General features: G+C 40.6%; 1 protein-coding gene across 5 annotated transcripts in view; it reads left to right on the top strand.

The window, feature by feature from the left end:
• Positions 1 to 227: 227 nt before the first annotated feature.
• usp32 (ubiquitin specific peptidase 32) overlaps positions 228 to 22,594 on the top strand; it is a 55,177-nt gene continuing 32,810 nt past the window's right edge. For 4 of the 5 annotated variants that reach the window (XM_088616485.1, XM_088616484.1, XM_088616483.1 and 1 more), the window contains exons 1-4: positions 228 to 479; positions 10,503 to 10,630; positions 19,848 to 19,953; positions 21,215 to 21,333. In XM_088616485.1, the coding sequence (XP_088472611.1) occupies positions 422 to 479; positions 10,503 to 10,630; positions 19,848 to 19,953; positions 21,215 to 21,333 (411 nt within the window). In that variant the 5' untranslated portion in view covers positions 228 to 421. Of the gene's footprint in view, positions 480 to 10,502; positions 10,631 to 19,056; positions 19,076 to 19,847; positions 19,954 to 21,214; positions 21,334 to 22,594 lie in introns of those variants that run through there. The other variant, XM_088616486.1, reaches the window with a different exon arrangement.

Genomic DNA, 22,594 nt, shown 5'->3' with positions numbered 1-22,594 from the left:
TTTTTTCTCTTACTGTTAAGAGCTTTGAGAAGTTGATTTTGAAGACACTATATTATTATTATTATTATTATTATTATTATTATTATTATTATTATTATTATAGCGCTATTGATGCAGGAGAAATCCATTATCTTCGCTTCGCTCGCGCCAGCGGTGCAGTCAATGCCCTCGCGCCCGGCGCCTGCGCGCTGCAGTGCCGCTGTAGCTGTTTTCCTACCTCGTCAGGTGACCCGACATTAGGTTCGGTCATGTGACCAAGTATGGAGGCGTCGGCGAGGAAGAGCGTCATTCGGCGAAAACACTGAGGCTACGGTGGTGTTGGCATCGAGCGCACGACAAACCAGGGGGAAAAAAAACAGGCAGCAGGCACCGGGTCCCCCCTACAGAATCATATCTCGCATTGTTGTGAAATGAGGGCAACATGGGCGCCAAGGAGTCGCGGATAGGGTTCCTGTCGTATGACGAGGCCGTTAAGAGAGGTGAGTGCTGTTACCGCTGGAGAAGGTGGGACTGAACACCCTGCGGTCAGTGACAGCAAGCGGGGCTCGCCTTGTTTACCGCACGGCTGCGGGGGGATCTGGAGCGCTGTCGGTTTCCCAGGCGGGCTGCAGGAGGCGAGGCGGTGTTGACAAGTGTCGTGTCCGTACTGAAGCTGCCCGGGGCGCTCGGTCGCTGAGGTGCTGGGTTCTGAAAGCCGAAGGAACCGCGATTCAGCAGAATTGTACAGAGGAGCAGGAGGGGGGCAGGGGAGAATCTGGGGATCCGGGGTGAAGCGAATATTTTTTGTTTATTTTTCTGCGTTTTGTTCCAATTGGCCGAGGCCGAGCTCCGCTATCGGAATGTGACACTGTAGTACTAAGCAGCTTAAGTGATCCGGCACAACCCATTAGCAAATAAGGCTCAGAATACCAACAGGAATGAAGCCAGGCCGCCGATAACGTGTGTGCCCTGTAGTTGTGTGTGGCGAGCAATAATGATGGATAATCGTTAATTTAGGAGAGGAAGATTGCCTTTTTTTACTTTGGAGCTCAGGTCGGTACAGGACATTTACCAGATCTCGACCTTTGGAGGAAAGCGAGAGATCGCCCCTGTCATGCACGCCTAAAGCGTAAACAGCACTTTCTTTAATGATCGTTTAACGTTTATTTTGGTTTTTAATAGTTACACCAAACGCAGACTGAAAGCCCTTTCAAAACGCCCGTATGGGTGCATTGTTGTGGTGTCACTGTATCAAGGCCTTACTGCAAGGAAGTCTTCAGTAGCAGATTAATTTAGTGTTTTGTGTTACAGTTTCTGCTTTATGAAAGGCATTGACACTGCACTTGAGACAAGCCCTTAGTTGTCATAATGGGTAAAATTTGAGATTGGATGCTTGGACATCCGACTGACAAACTCCCCTTGAAATGAGAACTTCTCACTTTGTTTTATTTTAAATGGAATAGTGGCCAGTGGCCTCAACACCCTCTGCTTTCTAATCCACAATGGTGTGTGCATCGGAGATCTGTCATCTGCAGATAAGCAGTGCAAGCAGGGCACCTCTGAAGAGCGTGTGAACAAGATGATGATGCACACCAGAACTGCAGAGCTCTCTGGTGTGTTAACAGCAAAACAATCATCAAAGTTAGTTTAAACTGTATTTGTTATTTATCTAATGGGGTTATTATTCTTGCATTTTTGCAAACTGCATTCTCTTACTATCCATTACTTAATCATTTGAAAAAAAATGCTGTGCCTGTGTATGAGTATCTATGTGTCGCAACACTGTTACTGTACGACAGTATTTATAGGCACGTTCTATTAGCACAGACTTCAGTTCCCTTCCCAGTAATCCAGTCTGTTTACTGGTGTAACCCTGTCATTTTCAGCAGCAGCAATCAGGACTCACTTTGGCATGTAATACCAAATAACGGCATGATAAATCAGAGCTGTTTATCTACAAAAAGGACAGGTCATTAAACTTTGAGCCAGTGCTGAAATAAGTAATAGCTTGCATTTATATAATTTCACTGCTGAAAACCAGATATTTAAGTGGGGAAAAAAAATTGCTTCTAATCTCTGTAGACAATGTGATAGAGAAAATATCATTCTGGCTTTTGCTAAAGACGTCTCCCAGACTCATTTATCACATCTACCCAAATTAACATTCCTGCAAACACTAGCTGATTTCTGTGTGAAGCAAGCAGTCTACATTAGTACAGAGCAGAAAGGGAAAAAAATGGATTTCAGTAGTAATGATGGTAATTTTACTCTTTTCTAAGCAGTGCAATGTTTATGAGGGTTAAATGAGAACGTATTGTACATAGTCCCTGGCAAACAATTATATTGAATTAAGTCAAGTACCACTGCAGCTTTGAACTTTTGCAGACTTTGCATTTTTGAATAAATATTGTCTGCAAAAAAATGTAGAGGTGGTTAGGATTGGAGAGGATTGGGGGGAGGGCTCTTCCGAGCTCTACATTTCCAATGTGAACGCCAATTAGAGACCAGCACCAGTGATTAAGTAGTCTGGTTAATTGCTACAGCACACGGTACTGTGTGGGGAAGCCCCTGAGGGGGAAGTGTTCTCTGACAGGAGCAGTTCTGTCTTCTCTTTCATTGCATTTGTGGCTGATGACGCATCAAATAATTTGCAGGGGTTTTACACCTGGTGTCCTACAGGGAAAAAAGATCTAGCATTGATCATATCGCTATTGCTCATTTGCAAATTTACTCTTTTTTAAAAACTTCTTGGGGATGGGGAGACACAAATGAAAGTGCAGACATTATCCTTTTTTTTTCCCTAGTAATTTCATGTTTCAACCTGTGCTGTTGAACAGAGACCTAAAGCCTGTACTGCTTTCTGGTCACCAGAGCCTTCTGTGTATTTTGAGAGGTGACTGTACTGCGAGAGTCGAGTTTGCTGCAGTTGAGCAAACTCACAGGGGTTAGTTTTAAGGTTAGCGCTTGCAAGGTGTTCTAGCACTGTTCTAGCATCAGATCTTAAATTTTACCCATTATGACAACTTGCAAGGTATAGTCTACTGCTGATATGAGTAATCAAGTTAAAGCTATGGTGTAGTTTTACCTGCATGCCTGCTCAGATATCATGGTCAGGTAGATATAGAATAGGTGTGTGAAAGCTGTGTCAACAGTTTTCTGGCTGTTTTTCCAAGCTGAAGAGCAAAGTACCTGAACATTCAGCTGTTTCTCTGTGTCTGCTGTGTGCATACATTGTATTTATTTCTGATCAAGAAAACAATTTCCCTTTAGCTAATGTCCTTTCACATTGGTGTAAAACATGGTATTTTTGTGCCCTTTCCCAATTCAGATCCTTGGATGTTCTTATCCACAGTATGAGGTGTGTATGCAGGAAACACAAAGAGAATATGGTTTGCTTGGAAAGTTTTGCATGATTGTCAGTGTTAGTGCTTACTTAGGATGATAAGTATAGTGTGCTATCAGCTTTATTCAGTTTTCTCTTTAAGAGTTAAGAATTACAGTATAAAACAGATATAGAAAATTTAAAATCATGAACAGTTTTATTGTAATGGCTACCTAATAAAATGTAGGGGTTAACTAGCATTTTGTTTGTTACAAGTAAAGATATTATGTAATAAATTATATTTCATATTATATTCTGAAATAAAAAGTACACTAAATTTATTCTTTATATATCTGATAACAGATATGAGTATACTTGATCAAATGTGTCTAGGGTCTGTTTTTAGGAATGTGATATATTAAAAATGTTGTGTGAAGTTCTTGTTCTGTGAACATTTATTTTGTATGTAAACAGAATTTGACATTTACACATAGTGTAGGAAATGTAAATAAAAAAACATGACAGTCTGTTTACTAAAATTTGATAGTATTTAAGTATGAATTTAATTTCTAAATTAGAGCAACGGAACTTTTCGAATCTTACAGTGATTTATTTTAAGATGTGAACACTTTCTTTCAGCAAGTTTGGATATGTGTTTAAATCTGTACTCTGTCTTCAGGTTAAATTTGATCCTAATTTGTAGGTTCATTCAGCTAAATTTAAATGGTCGTAACTGAGTTTTTAAATTTCCACGAGCCACAAGAGATGGGGTGTTGTCCTCCCTGTCATTTTACTTAATGATACCTTCAGATCTCACAAATTCATTTTTGCAACAAAGTTCTTGGATTGTTACGCCCTCTCTGTTACTCGCAATTGCTTCTTGTGCGAGTGTTGTCAAGCATGGGTTGTCAGTGGTAGCATTGTGTAGTCTAAAGATGGAAAAGGCGAGAGAAGATAGGCTAAGTCTGCAGAATTAACGTCATTGTTCTTCTTGTGCACTGGAAAAGCAGGCAGACATTTGCATATATGGTGTCTTGGTGTCCTGGAATACAAATGCATTGCATCACAGCATCACAATACACATAGTGTTTCAGACATCTGAAAGGCTTTGTTTTAGTGCCTTCGTATGTATTTTCATTTGTGTCTCAGCACTGTGGCTGGTGTTTTTGTCCCCCAGAGCCCTCCTGTACTTTTTCTGCCACAGGCTTTTATGTTTCTCACCCCTGTACTGCCAGAGGAAGCTTCAAAAAGGTTTCTGTGCAATCCACCACACCTTGCAGCTATGTGATTTTTTTTTGTAGGCTTTCTTGCCATTTTATTTTTAGCCCAAACCACACAGCTTTTGGAGTGTAGTGACAACTGAAAAGTCGGTTTTGTGCATTTTATATGATTCACTTGAATCAAAGGTATTTAGCTTTGAATTAAAGTATACAGTAAACCCTTGGTTTAACTGACTAATAGGGGGAAGGGGGTCTGTTACATCAGTGTTAAATCAGACCCTTTTCAGCCCAATAACTCATTAAGTCAAAAATATATAAAATAAATGTATATTCTATCAATTATTTCTGGGTATTTCTTAACAATCACAATCGGCACTGTCAATGAAAATTGCTTTTTTATTTCATGTGTCATACATATACAGTTTAAAATGAGCTTTGGCTGCTGTCACATGATCCATGTGGTGCTACATTGGTGATGGTGAAGGGGAGTCCACACCTGTGAAGTGCTTTGAGTGGAGAGTCCAATGTTATATGAGTTTGGTGTTGTTGTTGTTGTTGCTAAAGCCTCTGAAACATACAATATCCATTGTAAGCAATCCACCTGCCCCTGTACAGCACCATCGATGTTCTTAATTTTAAACCTTTGGCATTTTTATTTTTATTTTGTTTTAATTTTTGTGCATTGCATCAATAGTGCAGGGAAGGTCCGGTATTTCTGATTTTACAGACAAAAACGTCTTCAGTAGATTTTGCCCATTAAATCCAAAGTCCGTTAAAGCGGAGTCTTTTAAACCAAGGGTTTACAGTATTGTGTTCTGAGGAATGCTAGAATTTCTCTAGGCTCAGCTTAACCAAACCACTGCATTGCTACCACAGGTTTTCATTTAAAGGGACAAAAAAAATGAATTGTTTAAAAATGAATTTGCTGCTTCTCTGTTGAAGGATGGAGAATTGATCATGTACTCTTGTAAATGATATAGCTCTCAGTTCCTTCTTTGTCCTCTGTTATTTGTCTGTTGTGTGTGGTATTTATTTAAAGGCTGTCCCCAGCAATATGGACTTGTTCTCTGATCAATACAGAGAGCATTAACGTTTTGATTTGCTATGTCTTTGCTGTGCTTAGTGCTTGCATGAGGTTTTGTAGCATTGAGCATGTTGAGAGATGGATTAAGGTAAAATACTTCTGCAAAGATAGAACAACTGTTCGAACCCACAGCCCACCGGTAATGAAATCAGAGCCCAAACTGCTATTCCACAGTGCCGCCCCCCAGTAAAATGTATATATAATGTGAAGATGCATTTTGTTGCCATTGCAGCTGGTCTGTACCACTACAAAATCCAATACAGTTTAAATAAAAAGGAAGAGGTGAATGTTTGCTTGGGGTATACAGACAGAGTGTAGGACATTCCTGTCCAAGTGATTATATTGTCTCCATCTGCGATTAAATAATTCTGTGATGTTGGCTGTTAATTGAAGCAGAACTGCTCTGTGTGCAATTAGCAGTTAGCAGTCCTTTTGACTTTCAGTTATGAGATTTAATTTGTTTTCGATTAAATTTTCAGCGAGGGGATTATAAGTGCAGATGCAGAAATGATTAAACTCATTCAATTCCCACTGTGAGCCGTGGAAGCCAGGAATTACTTTAAAAATATGGGTTTAATAATTGCATTCTTCATCCTTTTTAAAATAACATTCTCAGGGACAGGGCTCAGGTTGTGCAGATCAAACTATTGTGATTCGTTTTTAAAAAGGCAAACGAAGGGCATTATTAAACTTTAGCAGAACGCCTTTCAAGACACAAAGTCATTTACAGAGACGACACAGTAACTTCATTAGGTAATTCCACCAATACTACACGCATGTTATAGGCTATATCTACTATAGGCTGCACAGGCCTTTATAAAGAACATTATTATACATGCATCCATTATCAGAAAGTTGCTAAGTCCTGTGGAGGATTGCAGCCAGACTACACTCTGGATGGGACAGCAATCCACTGCAGGACTCGCACACAATTTAGAGACACCAGTAAGCCCACCAGTCACTCCTCTAAAACCCACACGGGAGGCACCGCAGTCTGGAACAGAACCAGGGTCCAAGAGCTGGGAGGGGGCAATGCTGAGTATCATACCTTTCTTTAGCTGGCTTTTTATCTTTGATATAACTTTATATTCTGTCTTTTCCATCTCCCCTACCACTCCTGGTTGATTTTCCTCACTGGGGTCCTTTCCATCAGACACAATACAGATTTATCTGCCCAGGAAGAGAACCATTGACAAGTCTGTAGGATGGATTTAAGTCCTCCCTGTCAGACACTTGTATCTTATGTATGTATGTTCAGTTTTATGCTCCAGTGTTCCACGGTATTTCATTTATCGGAATTCAGCTTTTCTGCTCAAGTTAGATGCTGTGTACATTTCGCTAGAGCCTATCAGTCATGCGGTGCCCATGATTGTGCTTTTATTTCCAAGAAGTATGAATAGGACTGAACTTTCGTGCAGCTTAGCTTATCTTTTCTTTAGAATCACGTGTGCTTTTAAATGTCAGGGTGTAGCTACGACTACTGGAAATATATGCATGTATTTTCTTTTCTGTCTGTTAATGAAGTAGACGGGTTGTGTCTGAATGTAAACCTATAAATAAAGAAGACAACATCGAATGCCTTTCCACCTTACTTCTCTTTTCTTATTCACTGCCTGAAGTTCATAAATGCATCTCCAAACAGATATATAGGATTCATTCATTATTCAGCTATATATTTATTTCTGGTTTGTTTTCCAGCTGCAACATTGTTTCCAAAACTAAATTGGTAGCATTCGCAGATGCACAACTGGGCATTGAATCTGAGCAGCATCATCAAGTACAAACCAGATCTTTCAATAAAACTAAAGAGCAGGCCTCTCTTAAGCGTCTTGTGCTTTGTGATCTGAAACCCATACTCATAACCCAAAAATACTCAGGGGATTTAATCACATCCAGTAAATTTCAGACACCCATTTCTGCACTTCCATATGTTGGGGTATCAGTGCAATGAATTTGTTTCCTTGCGGGTTTTTATTTCCTACCAGAACTGTTGCTCCTGGCTGTGTTTGGGATTGAAACGGACCTTGTGTGCAGTCAGTGCAGTCCTGCCCACCTGTGGTTGTTTGGAAGGGCTGCATGAGAGCACAGCGTCAGGGGTTCGAGGACCCTGACAAGCTTTTAAAAACCTCCTTTCGGCTTCTTCCCACAACAAAAGCTGCTGCTTTCTCCGGGCACAGGCAAGGGCGGGCAAAGGGAAGGCATTCTTTTTTCCTGTTTGCCCACCAGCTTTTAATTTTTAATTGGATAAGCTGCCAGGTTGTTATTCTGCAACTGCATTTGTGCAATTTCTAAAAATAATCAGTAAGGAAACCAGCCACGGGCTTCTGCATCGCCTTTGCTGTTGCTGTAAATCTCAGACTTCTTTTTTTAATTTACAACACAAATTAGTCTGGGCTTTGTGTCCTGCTGTGATGTGTCTTACAATGAATGTGCTCTTAATGTTCCTAGCCCCGAAGAAGCTACCTTATTTTTCCTCAAAGTACAATGCTGTAATGTTGCAGTACTCTTTGGGGAATGTTTAGAACTGATGAAAAGCAGTTCCCTCCAATACAGCCTGCCCTCTCTTAATACAAAACTGGCATGGCACAGTACAGAGCTCAGACTACAAGGCTTGTCCAACACACATTAACACTGAGCTGCACTAACTCAGGACTGGAGCACAAATGTAGCAACAAATTAAGTATAAATGATTATTAATAGTTTTGTGCAGACTTAATAAATCAACTCCTAACCTATTTTGCATTCTCAAGAAGAAAGAAAGAAAAACCTAGTGATCACATGCATTTTAGTGAAATGTAGGATCACACCTCTTTTAATAGATTTTGAAAAGTAAAGATCAGATGAGGCCAAACAGGTTCACATTGTCCATCGCGAGTAACTAATCACTTTTTTTATCATCGCATTATGACCTTGGGTGAAATCTTACAGTGCTTGGAAAAAAACAAATTTGATGTCATAGTGGTTCTCACACTCCCGCCTCTGGTGAGAACGAGGCTCCTCAGACACGCTACCTTCATAGCCAGTGGTCGTTTGAAACACTGGGAGCCTGACCATGCCAGACACTCTCACTGATGTCACCACAAGCCAGCGGGCGCCCAGCGTAGCCCAGGAGTTGTGGCTTTCGGGAGAGCTAGGAGGGTCCCAGCCCTGCCCTGCTGGACCACCATGTGGGCAGTCTTGGCCAGCGTGGGCTAATAACATGACACAGGCTCAGGCCTGCTTCGCCTGGCTCATAGCGTGTAATCGGCTCTGCAAGGAAGCCTCTTTATTCAGTTTACCCTGACAAGTTAACAAACACTCTAATATTAGCCATTAAATCAAAGTGGCCATTAATTGAATTTTTTGTTGTTTGTTATAGTTAATTTTAACTTTACTCAATACATCTTAAACAGTCACAGGCAGTAATTAGTGCTAAGTTATTGAGATGCTAGATTCGATTGGAGCTGGTCCCACGTTCTTATTTCTGTGATGGCTTTCTCTTCATGGCAGCGCCTTGCCGACACGTTGTGCTAGTTGAGAATCTGTGCTTCGGCTTGTCATCATTTGTTTTTAAGTACGCAGCCGGTGCGTTTCTTAAAATAAGACATTTGTGTCTGACATTGCTAAGGTGTTCTTGCCAGTTTGAAGAAGAAGAATTAGAGCAGCTTAGTAGCCTTTTTTTATTTGGAAATTCAAGCTGATGTCATTTTTTTTCTTGCTTCCCTTTTTGCCCAAGAAGACGTAGGAGGGCATTAACCCAGATCGTGCTGGGAAGGTCTTTATTGGTTTATGGGCTCTCCTGAGGGTGATGATTCTTCTACAGCTGGGGGAAGCGTAATTACGGTTTACTGCTTTTGAACATGAAGTATCAGAGGTTGTGCATAGGCAGAGCAAACAGGCCTGTCCTGTGCCCAGATCCTGGTGCCCATTGCTCTGTAATGATGGGTAGGGGAGTTAATTAAGTGTCTGGCACTAGCTAGGAAGCTGTAGTATCTCAGGAAGGTATAGCTTGTGGTTTTTGTCTTTAGCTTTTGGTTTGTGCTTTACACCCCATTTACCATACTGTTAATGGCACCGGTGGACAAACAAATATATACCTTTTGATTTTGTCAACTAAATTGGTTCCAGCATTGTTTTTTTAAATTTAAACCCAGTGGCTCAAGGTAAGGCAGTCCAAATAGATGCGAGTTCTGTAATTAAACTGAAACTGTTTTATGAGATATTTTATGTCGGAGACCTGAGCTTTCAAGCGTTTTTTTTTTTTAAAAAGCCACTGAAATTGGCTCTAATTACATTGGTGCCCCATCGATAGCTGAAAAGTGAAAACAAATATGTAGGGCAGAGAGATGAGGCGAGAGAATATCACAGGCTGTCATTGCAAGCATTCCTGTAAATGCCCCATTTGGCACTGGGCAGCTGGTCGAGGTTGTGATCACTCGGGGAGGCCCGGCTGGAAATTAAATGTCTGGGAGGGACGATCGGCTGTGGCTTGTGCCTCGGACCCGGAAAATCTGCCCTCTTGACTCTGGAGGACCCCCAGACCTGTCACTTCTCAGGGGCTCAAATTGCTTCATCCTCTTCACCAGACTACCGTCTCTCGGCCAAGTGGGTTTGGGCCAAGGAGTGTGTGTAATCGCTGTGCGTCCCTCCCAGTAAACCAGTTCAACACACTGAGGGGTGAATTCTGCATCTTCACAGATGGTGCTTGAATTATTACATTTCTAACATGGTAGCCTGAGACTGCCAACTGGAGGGTCACTGCTGTTCCGGCACTTTTTTTTGGGGAAAAAAAAGGGCGTTTTCTCAACATGTCACTAAAAAAGCACCATTGTGTTTTCTTTTCTAAAAGCGTATCGGTTTATTTGTGTGGAGAACCGTTTTCCCTGAGGCCTCACTGTTTGTCGCCGTGTCTCCGCAGTTACCGATGTCGAGCTCAAGCGGCTGAAGGATGCTTTCAGGAGGACGAGCGGCCTGTCCTGCTACATGACCCAGCAGTGCTTCTTCAGAGAGGTGCTGGGAGATGGGATGCCGCCTAAGGTCGCAGAGGTAAGTCACTTTATGACGCCTATAATGTCCCAAAATCATGCAGCTCCACCCCGCCTCTCCCGTCTCTCTCGTCAGTGGTAATCATTTTTCAAATTGCAATTGCACGTTAATTATTTAGCTCCGCTGCTAAAGCCTGTGAAAATTGTAGCAGCCCTCTTGATCTAAACATAGAATCTCTAAAAGGCATAATGTATAATTCAGTTTTTTTTATAACCTTCACAGCTGGGGAATCTAATTGTTCCTCTTTTTTTGTGTAGGTGCATGGGTGGCTGAGTGAGAGATGTGTGTATATATATGTATGTGGCTATATTATATATATCCACAAACAACCTGCCCCTTTCTTTCAATGACATACATTTAAATTTAGTAATTTTATATCAGTCTTTTTTATTATTAATGTATCCATATGGGTTTAAAGCAGTGAAGGTGAACAAGTGCTTTCTGGTGATGATCTCCCTGGAGAGTTTATTGCTGCTGGAGTGCTGAGGATTGACAGCCATGTATTAGCTCATTTAGGCCAGTTCAAGCAAATCTCTTTCATTCCACTTATAGAAATATTATAGAGGCAGCATTACAGTTCAGCCACTCGTTATATCAACAACTGTATATAGATTGTGATTTCATATTAGATATAGAAATCTAGTTTGAACTGACAAAATAATTTCTCAGCACACCCAAAGGAATCATCCCATTTTCAGGTCTTTGCTGTTTCCATGGTGCCAGGAAGCAGTTAGTTTAGTTTCACAAAAATCCTGAGTGTTCATGTAATGTGACAGTTTAAACCCAGTAAGAGCAGAGTGAAGTTTAAGGTGAAAATTGTTGCTTCAACCATAACAGTCATGCTTGTTTGCCTGAAAGGAAAGGTAAGTGACATTCGCAATTCATTACTCTTGACCATAAGGACTCTGTCTGCATCTCCCCATCAGTTTTCAGCTGGGGATGCAGACTGATCCTAATTTAGAAGGAGAATAACGTATATTAAGGGCTGCACTTTTTTTTAAGACAGTAGTATCTGGGAGATAATGATGCAGCTCATTAGAGCCGAGGTTGTCGTTTCCAGAGAAATACAGAGAGAGCTCAAGCTTAGAAATGAGTCATTCCGTGCTTCCACCTAGAGCTTGTAATACTTGAAAGGTCACGCTGGCCGGGGTAGTTTGTGATTTGATCTTAAAATATTATACATGTAACATTTTAACATTGGTGAAAATTTGAGCGACAATCTCTGGATGAACGCATGCTCGCTGAACGAAATAATAAGACCAGGGTCCTACGTCTCCTGATCATATTGCTCCACCTCAGATAAAAGCCTTAAATTTGCAAACAGACTGTCTTTTGTGTTTAAAATGGACGTGTATATTACGCTCTGAAAATTTCAGTTTCGTTGTGCTGGAGCTTACTTGGCATTCATAGACACTGTGAGGCATCCTTTTTAGACATATCTTTGCAATGTCATATAAGTTCAAAAGATGACAGGGTCAGACACATATTTTCATAACTTACGCGTGTCTACCCCCCCACCAGACATGAATGCAATGAACCCTTGTCTTTATACTCTTCCTGCTGCCAAAGCTGACATCCCAGTCCTTGGGACTTTCCCCTGTTGTCAGCAGTTGCCTGAGCCCCCTTCCCAGCTCTTACAGCCCTGCAGGAATCATAGAGATCTTCCATGCACAGTACATTAATTCTCATCAGATCTGACTTTCTTCTGTCTCTGGAAGTTTGTAGGAACAGAGGGAAACTGCGAGAATTCATTTAGTCTTCCTCCCTCCCCTCAGGCATTTCTCAGCAGAAATGGGATAAACGACTTGACTCAAAACTATTAGCCTAAAGGGGTTGATATGAGCAGATATGTAAATTTGCGGGGCAAAAAAATAGTAGTCTTTTAAATAGAAAGAAAAAATCAGAGTCACTTTTCAGTACACAGCAGTATGTAGTTCAGGTGGGTAGCTGCGTCAGCATGCGTAGGCTGCAAAGGAACAAGTAATAGGTTTACTCCATGCTGAAAAGAGAAGAAAGAAAACACAACGTTTCGGCCCTGGAGCCGCCTTCTTTACAGTATTGTGTTACAAATGGAACACATGTAAAAGAGATATTATGTATGTGTTTCTGTATGTTACATATATTTCTAAAAGTGTGACGTTCAAATATGTTCAACCAGGGCAATCAGTATTTTGTGAACTATTTGACTTGGATAACCGTCCGTTTAATTGCTTATAAGGGATATCTCACCACCCCTTCATGCAGACCTTCTCCAGCACAACCTGCACTTGAGATTTGCTTCTTCAGTTCTGTCGTGTCCAAGCACAAGTACTTTTATGTTGTTCTCCCAAGCATTTGGTCATCGTGTTTGATTCAGGGTTTTGTGTTGTTATCCTGTTATAAAATCAGTTTGAGTCCAAGATTCATCTTCATGACAGGAGGCACCAAGGATCTGGCTAAAATATCCTGGTACAGTTTGGAATCTTATTGACACTCAGTTTTAATTAGGACACCAAGTTTGTCTCTTTCTTTGCTTCACAGAACTTCAACTTTCTCATCGTGCTGCCATTAACTGCATGATGGTGAAAAGTTGTTTTTCCTCCACCTTCATAACTTTATCCCATTTGATTGAGGAGTACGTTAATTGCTATATGGCAAATTCATGTCTTTTATTTTCTTGCTATTGTGGAACTCTGCTACAGATACCAGATGTTGCCAGTCTCAAACGGTGATTTTGGAGACGTTATATTCTGAGAGTTTTTTTTTAACATTCACAGTTGTTGCTCCCGGGTATGAGTTGGTCTTTCAAACTGTCTTTCTGTTCATACCTTTGGATAAAACTGTCTCGCTTTCCTTTCCTAGTCGGGTGGCTATGCAGAACAGCCAGATGAGTGAAAAACATCAGAGGATTGTTAAACGTAAATTCAGCATATTTATAAAATGACAATATCTATAAACCTTGTGTATTCAGAAATGTATGTGTTATTTACAGTTGCTTGATCTAGTCGGTGCTCTACTTTATGCATTTTTGTTACATTTGGATTTTTAGAAGTGTACATACTGTAGTGATTTTTATTCTTCAATCAACAAATTTAAAATCAAATTCACATGACGTATTGACTCACTGTTGGGTGTAAGCTTTTCTGTGAATTTCTTCCTTATACCAGCCTTCCAAGCTTGGTCCTTTTCTTTTGCCATCTTACAGGAAGCATGAACATGCACTTAATGTGTATATGCTACACATACCCTTTGTACCACATAGAGAATTCGTGTGGTATGCTACTACAGCCTAGTATTGCTAAATCAGAAGGAGTGTTCTCTGAAATATGACCTTAGATTTTGTTCCTGAGTACTTCTCTTATATGTCCTGACAGACAGGAATGTTTAAGCAGAAGCCTTACAAGACACTTATTTACCTCCCTGCTGAATCCGGACTGCAGGCTTAGAGAGGAATTTTTCCAGGCATTTATAGAAATAGCTGATCGAGACTTTGAAGGCTTAGCATACAATATATAGTTTACTGGTTTACAGATCCTATGTTCTTCAATGGCAGTGTTTGTCACCGTTACATCAGCACAATAGAACATTACCACACCCCCCATCAAATTTTCTTTAATCACATAAGAACAGACGAGAACAAATTGAAATGGCAATATGCTGCAAGCCTCGTAATTTCACCAAGCAACGTCAAGTAAGCTCTGCTTTTGGAAAGGAAATTGCTTTCCCTATACCATGCAGTCTGTTAATGACGGTGAATTTGCTGCGTAGAATCTGTACTAGGCACTAGGAATGTTGAATAACCTGTCTGGCAACTTTGTAATTCCAGTACTTCATTGTTCTAGTTGTATTTGTTTCTGCTGGTATTCTTGTGTGGCGGAATTACTGTTGCTTGTTCTCTGCATCTGATGAAACCCTCTGCTTTGTGGGCTGAATTTGGGAATTTCTGCAGGCTTTTTCTTTTTTTTTCTTAGTGGGGATTTCTGTCTGACTGTCCCTGCAATTCCTGCACTGCCAGTTTTCCGTTGTGTTGAAACCAACGTAAGCCGGGATAGCTCTGCATTAAAAATCCATCGTGATCCCGGTTTGTCAGGAGAGGCAGGCAGCAGCCGCTGGATTAGGATTGCTTTCACTGCATTCGGGACAAATGTGGGCCACGTCAGTAAATTGAATCTTGCTGAGAGGTGACTGAACTGACCAATTGTTTGACAGAACTGGCAGGTTGCTGCTCTGGAGTCATTCATCCCTGGTTCTGTGGTAACATCTGACTCCCCTGCCTCAGTTCATCACTGCACTGGAAGGAACTGTTCTCGCAATTCCTCAATCAACTCGATAGGTTATCTTTTTAAACTCGTCCTACGGTGTTTAAAAGAAATATACATGTAGATTTCACTCAGAACATTTGGATTTTCAGTGTCTTTATTGCCGTTGTCTGTTGCAGCAACCAAGAATCAAACTGCAGTTGAAATTCAGTAGATTCAATGATTTGATCCTTAATATGTTTTTGCTTCATTACTCTTCAAACTTGTCAAAAGCCAGAGCTATGGATGGAATGTATTTACTGTATTATGCACTGTATTTAGGAGAAAGCATAGTTCTACACTTTATTATATTTACAGGCATGGAAATCAGTTCCTAAACTGTAAATCTCCTGTGTGCTTTATGTAGTATATCAATAGACTTGTTTATTCATATGCAACAAACTCCAATATTTTAAACCACTTGACAAGACATTATAATTATATCCTTGTCTGTTACAAATACTAAAACTTCACACAATGGAAATGTACAATAAACCCTCAGTTTAATGGATTAATGGGGATGAAGCGTGTCCTTTGAATGTCCTCTATTATATTAGAAATTATATATACTATATATACTGTATATATCATTTCTGGATCTTTTGACTTATTGTTTTAATAATTACAATCAACAGTAAAAAAATGAAAATTGTTGCTGTGCCTTTATTATCATAAATACATAAACTCATTATTTTGTGTATCATACTGTATATAATTTGCTAAAACATGAATCGAGAACAACACGCATTGTAAGCATCAACCTACAGTACACCCATAGGGCACCATTAATATTCCTGAATTTGAATCAATTGTAGTACTTATTTTTACATTTTTGTTTTATTAGTTGTGCTGTCCAACATTTTTGATTTTACAGACAGAATTGTGATTTAGTAGATTCCGTACAGTACAGTGAAGTCTGTTAAACTGGGGATTTACTAGTGTAATTTAATGTAATTAATTGTCATCACTAATGAGGCTCCTGGAATGTCAGGAATGTCTTCTAAAGATTTTAAGCATGTTTCTGTCTCGGTTTCAGGAAGTGCCTGTAGACACCTATCTACACAAGTCTTCACACCTTTTCCAATGTAACACAATTTGTGTCATATCATCCTGCAGTCAAGACACATTGAGTCAGAATTTATTTTACCTGATTTACCTGTAAGTCACACTCTCTGTTGTTTTCCTTAAAATAATACAAACAATTGAAATGCATTCAGTCCTTCACTATAATGTTTTTTTCACTTAAAGAGCATATTATCCGCATCTACAATAAGCAATCCGAAAGGAAGTGAATGAGTTCCTTAGAAAAGTGTGTGATCTGTGCCCGAAATTGCATACGATACGCTGCTGTTATGAAAAGATAGACTACTTCTTTTCCAGTTCAATTTTTTTTCCCCATTATCAAAGGAATGAACTGTTGACAAACGTTCTGCAGAAGGGCTATATTTGAGTACACTGATGTAAAAAAAATACTGTTTTTTACTGTTTGGGTTTCCATTATTTTAGGCAGGTGATTTAGAAATTAAAGTAAAGTAAAACTTGAAAATGTTTACCACAAAAGGTATTCCTCTGCATTTGAAGGTTTGTCTTTAAATAATTAAAAATCCTTGGTTTCAGTGCCAGCAGAGTGATGTTTGTGCTGCTCAGTTTGGATCTGTAATCTTTTGTAAATCTGAAATGTCGTGTAGTGGTGCACTTTTGCATGGGTCTCGTGACGTGTGATGGGGGCAACTCTGCCCTGCCCTGCCCTGCTCCAAGCCAGGGCTTGATCACAGGTGGTCTCTTGCAGGCTTACAGTATTCACAGCCCCAAAGCTTCATTCCCAAGACAACAGCATACTCTGCCACACCAGGTCTTCTGTTATGGAAGAATTCAGTACAGTCTAGCTTTCAATGGGATGACATCATCAACTTGAACTGGTTCAGTACTGGTCAGCTCTCTTAAATCACCATAGTGCACACTGATTGACTGGGCTGCTGGTACAGCTCATTGTGATTCTACTTGCCCCTTGAACCAGAAGAAGGTTCAGTTTCACCTTTGTAATCCACACCTTTATCCCTGATCCCTTCAAGGCAACTATTGAACTCTTTAAATCGTTTTTGATGTTCTGCCTTTAAAGCCTAATGATGCTTTAGGCAGGGAGCAACCCAATAGGAATGTATTACAGAGCTTGTTTTTACTCTGTGGAACAAGAGGAAGCAGGATGTGATTACCTGTCATGCCTAAGGCATGATGTATAAAGCATGATTTGGTGGAACACCTGGGAGCAAATTAGTCGGTACATTAAACCTCATACAAGTAATTTAAATGTTATTCTCCAGAGATCAGTTTCCAATGCTTTCTGTATAATTTCTTGCTATTTAGCTAGATGGTTTGGTACAGTTTTTTTGTTATGCAAAGTGTAACTGTGTAGATTTCTGCACTGTCTTCTCTGCTCCAGGTTGATCCATTCCTCTGAGTAGTAACACCTTACCTTTTACTGTAGGATTTACGTCATAATGTTCGTCTTTGTAGTTCATACTGGTACGTGCAGACAGGCAAATTCCAGAAAAAAATTGAAATTTTATTTGCCCTTTTTTATTGCTAGCATGAAAAGGTATGTTATCTGTTGCCACAAACCTCTATGTGCAGTTTTCTGTACTTGTATCCTGCACCTACCTAAAACTAGCACATTGTTTAATCTGCTCTATTTTGCATATTTTCAGGCTGAAGCAACCACAGCCTTTGAGAGAGATTTTAACTTTGGTGTCTGGGATCCTTTTTGTAGGCATAACTTTGTACATTTATTACAGCCCAAATTGCATGATATTTCCCCTAAGGTGTATACCCCACATTTGTAATGCCTATAGACAGTACATACCCCTGAGATTGCACTTTGTGGAAGCATCTTTTGCTTGACTTACAAACATAATTCTGTTTAGCTAGGACTGCATCAACACAGCACATAGATTTGGCAATGTGTGCTTTTAGAAAAGGTTGTTGGAGCTACACAAGCTACCAAGCCGTGCGGTTGAAGACAACATCTTCTTCAGCTAACAGCTGGATGTGTGCCTTGCATCAATTAGCCACTAACTTCCAAAAGGCCTCCTCTCATTTGCAACTGTTGTTTTTCATATTCACTTAAAGTATACATATTCTGGATATTGATATGTTTTTGGCATTATTTTGATTTATTATATAGCATTATATATTGATTATTCGTGGCTGTGACACATGTGTGATGTGCAAAAGTACTAAATCGCATCATTGGTGAGAGAGATGGCTTTCTGAATGTCAGACCTGGCGAAAATCAAGAAAGGAAAGCACAGAAAGGAACCAGTGGGCCCTGTAGTTCAGGTGGGTAGCTGCGTCAGCATGCGTAGTTTGCAAAGGAACAAGTAATAGGTTTAATCCATGCTGAAAAGAGAAGAGAGAAAACACAACGTTTCAGCTGTGAAGCCTTCAGGGAACAGCATTTCATTCCATGAAATGATTTGTTAGAGGTTGTACTGTACTAGGTCAGAGCGCTGTCGTTTCCCATCTAGACTGTTCCCAGCAAGCAATGTGCAGCCGTGCAAGACTCAACAACCCAACACAGTCCATCAGAGGTAGTACATGGTCTGAGAGAACATTACTCACAACACTTTGCGAAGATGAATGGAGAGATTCAAGTCTGGTGGTTCTGGCCAGGAGTGTCAAGATCTCTGTAGCAATTGATGACAACCTAACTGTGCAGTGTTAAAAAAGAAAGCGTCCATTTTCCTGGGGATACATTTTGTGAATCTGCTGCAGTTGTGAGTGGAGTAGCTTTCTTTTGACGTTTGAGTACATCTTGTCAGATCTACTGAGCATGGAGCTAGGCTGCAGTCCATTATAACACACGCAGACTCAGATGGTGCTGTCCCGGACAGCATGGCCAGGAGGTACATCTGTTAGTTGTCCCATCGCCTTTTCCTGCAGGAGGCTATTTATAAACGCAGTGTGTTTTGATTAAAAATGAAAGCTGTTTGTGAAGGCTGAAGTTTATGTTCCCATTTTCCAAAGGAAAATAAGCTTGATGACACCGGCTGTTTGTCTCTCCCAGCCTGCTGATTGTGGATCATCACAGTCTGTTTTGAGGCTGTGGAAGAGCGATGGAGACAGAGATCAATGTTTCAGAGGAGCCATCTTGTAGGGGAAGTCTTATAAGGTGCTTTATTTTTTAGATGAACATTTTAAAGGAAATCATGCAAGACATGAGCCTACTCTAAATAGCACAGAACAACCTCTGGAAGCTTGCAGCAGTCTTTCAAAATTGCCTTCGACCTTTCTGCACCTGTGATGAAACCTCTGGATTTAATTGGCGTTAATGGCCTTCTTTGGCTATTAAATATAAGTTTCAGTTTTGTTAAATATTTTGCCTGCAAGCTCTAGATTACTAACTTTCAACCCCGGTAATAACAACGGCTCATTGATTAATCACCTCTTTTTAAACTGGTACTGCACACTCATAGAAACAGCTCAGTGATATATTGCCAGCTTTTTGGTTTTCACAGCAGCTGAGCCTCTATCTTCTGTGCTGGAGGAGAGAACTGAAGGTGTCAGTGGCGAATGTTATCAGGCCCAGCAGTTGCATAATAAGGAAAAATAATTACTAACGACTAACACTTTTTTATTGTTGTGGTTTCAATATTACCATACGCAAGTGGCATTCCTTTTTTGATTCTGCTTTTGAAAAACAAAATTGTGAAAATGTTTTTGTGCGTTACGTTTTTCAAAAAATGTTGTCAACTTTTTAAATTTGCCATCAAGTAACTTCAAAAGAAAAGCATGCTATCTTGGCAAGGTACTTGAATGCTTTTCTATTTTTCTTTTCCAAATATTTAATTAACCTTCTCATTGTGTCTTTTCATAAGGAATGTTCTTGTCCTGTGAGTTTAAAGTGCTTTTGGGGATGCAAGTAACTTTTTTTTCTGTTTTAGGTAATCTACAACTCGTTCGGAGGAACTTCGAAAGGCCTACATTTTAACAATCTAATTGTGGGACTGGTTCTACTGACAAGAGGCCGAGATGAAGAAAAAGCCAAATGTGAGTATGAGTGATCCTTCTTTTTTATTACCAGCAGTTATTGCTGACAAACCTCAGAGCTGTTTGTCTCTACGTTCCCTGCTGCTTTAAATTATACTTTTTTTTCTTGCGTACTGTCTATTGTCATGTCTGTTGAGAAAGATACAAATAAAGATTAATTCCGTGCCGAAAAGCAGAAAGAAAGGCTCACCAGCGAGGGCTTCTTTTTCAGGTGTTAGTGAGAGAGACAGAAAGCACTCAAACCTTTTAAACAAGATGTTTGCAAAATCCGCCAGCCAGCTGGTCTCCCTGTCTTGCTCCCATCAGAATGTTATTGGAATGTTAGGAAGCCTGGAATGCATTTCCTCTGCTGGACTGCATTCTGTGCTTTGCGCAACCTCAAAATTCATAACCGGGGGGCGTCCCAAACACATGACCTTTGACCTACTCGTGTGGATATCTGTTGAGCAGCAGGGGTGGGGGTGATTTGGAAGAAGGAGAGCCTTTGACACCCCTCCAACTTACTGGATCCAGCCCAGCAAAGATAGAGTGAAATACAGGAACAGAAATGTCTCCACTCGCAGCTCACAGATCTGAAGCTCTTGCTATCGAGTCAAAGAATTGGTCTGCAGTTGCTTTGCTTAAAAACAAATGTATGTTTTGCCAAGGTCACACACGGCAATTTATCTGTTATTGGCTTCGATATGTGGTTTTCTGCTAAGCTCCATCGAGCTCAGAATAGTAAATGTGGTGATTCCTCTGGTGCCCATTTGTCATGAGGCAGAAGCCGAATAAGTGTGAAGGTCTCAGAGATGGCCAGTAGGTTGGTATCCTCTGAACCAGCTCATTCTCTTTCTTTCTTCATGAGTCAGTGAGTGTGACTCCACTATTCTTTATTATTAATACGGCTTAAATAAGCGTCAGTTCAAAGTCAAGACGGATTGACCTCCGAAAAGACAGCAGTGAAGGAACATACAGTGCCTTGCAAAAGGATTCTGTATTCAAGTATTCAATCAGCACATTTTAGTTTGTAATTTTTCTTACCAGTTTTTGCTGACGTTTAACTTTTCAGCCACAAAAATGTTCAATGTAGGCAGTATAGTTTTGGTTAAAAGTAATCCCTTTAAAAATTTCACATGGATCATTTGTCATTCAAATGGAATGTTGTTCAAGAGGGCTCAATGCACAGATCGGGGGACATCAGGTAAATGAGCTGATGATGAGATGAGATGCAGTAGGTGTGTTTTTAATGCGGGCAGGGGATTTGCTGTTGCTGTTTCAGATATCTTCAGCCTGTTTGCCAACGAATCGGGCAGCTATGTGGTGCGGGAGGACATGGAGAGCATGCTGCAAGCCGTCGACGGGGAAGTCCCGCCCTCGCTCAGGAAGTGCTTCACAGAGGTCAGCTGGCCGTTGTCAATAACCTGCCCGCGCTCCTCATCTCTCGTTGGGTTCCTCAGTTTACGTTAAATCCTGACCTGTCACTGCTACCAGCAGAAACTCTTCTACAGCTGCTTGCAGGGATAGTGTTTCTCATGCTGTGTGCTCTCTGTCGTGTGTTTAAGAAAGGCCACATGAGAGGGGGTAACTTAGCACAACTTGATCATCTGCCTGCTAGTTAGATATTGATCTGAGACTGCAAGCAAGCTGTCTGTTGAAACATCTGTGAATTAGCTTCCAAAACATGACCCAAATAACCATAGTTCTCTGCATAAACACCAGCCTCTTATTTTCTAAAATAAACTCTGGTCATCTGCTTCACAAGTTAACACGGTTGAAGCTCTTGCAGTGAAAGAGATCATTACATTGGATATAATTAAATGATTTTAAAAATGTGCTTCTGCTTCGGCTTCGGGCACAGCTTGTGCGGTGTTTTGTCAACAAAATGAATAAAACATCCCTTTGCTAACTAGCCGAGAGTGAAAGTGCCCATATCTTTGTCTCTTTATAAAACAAAAGTCTATTGAAGTTTTTTGGTTTGCAATTCAGCAGCATTTTCTCAATAACCGATTATAATTTTACTTTAGTTCTATCGGACTGTAAGAAGTTTAATTATTGAACTTGGGAGGTTGCTTAATTTGTTCGTGGATTTCTCATAAATGGATTAGCAGGAGCTTTTCTTGTTTAAGCGGATCACTCACCACTGTTTCTGTTTTTGCCTGATGCATGCGTGTGTGAGCTCGGACCTTTCTGTGCGTCTGAAGCCGAGCTGTGTGGACACTAATTTCCAATCAGAAGTGGATTCTGCCCTTCACCTTCCTTGCCAGTAGCTGCCAGGAAACCCACCTGATACACCTCTGACATACTTTCTACTAGTCTCCCGAAACACCTCCATACAATATGATCACCCAGTATGGTTTTAGAAAGACTTGTTGGGTCTCATTCTGTGCGTTTTAGTCTATGAAAAGGTCACACAGCCCACCTGCTTGCAGTCAGGGGTTGCTAATTCACAGAGAATCATCTCCAGCCTTCTTTCCTTTTTTAATAACCGTTTTGACTTAACATGCCAGAAAACGCAGAACGAGTTCTTGGGGAAGGCTTAACAGACACGACACGGGGGACTGTTATCACACAATGCTGTCTCCCTGACATAAGGACATTGTTGTCACTCATGTAACTGTCTTTCCCCACTGTGACTGGGGGGCTCATCTTTCCATGAAGC

Source organism: Lepisosteus platostomus, chromosome 22 (genome assembly GCF_059453375.1).
Source record: "Lepisosteus platostomus isolate fLepPlt1 chromosome 22, fLepPlt1.hap1, whole genome shotgun sequence".
Lineage (NCBI taxonomy): Eukaryota > Metazoa > Chordata > Actinopteri > Semionotiformes > Lepisosteidae > Lepisosteus > Lepisosteus platostomus.
The sequence above is the reverse complement of the archived record's forward strand: the minus strand, read 5'-3'. Positions and strand labels throughout refer to the sequence as shown.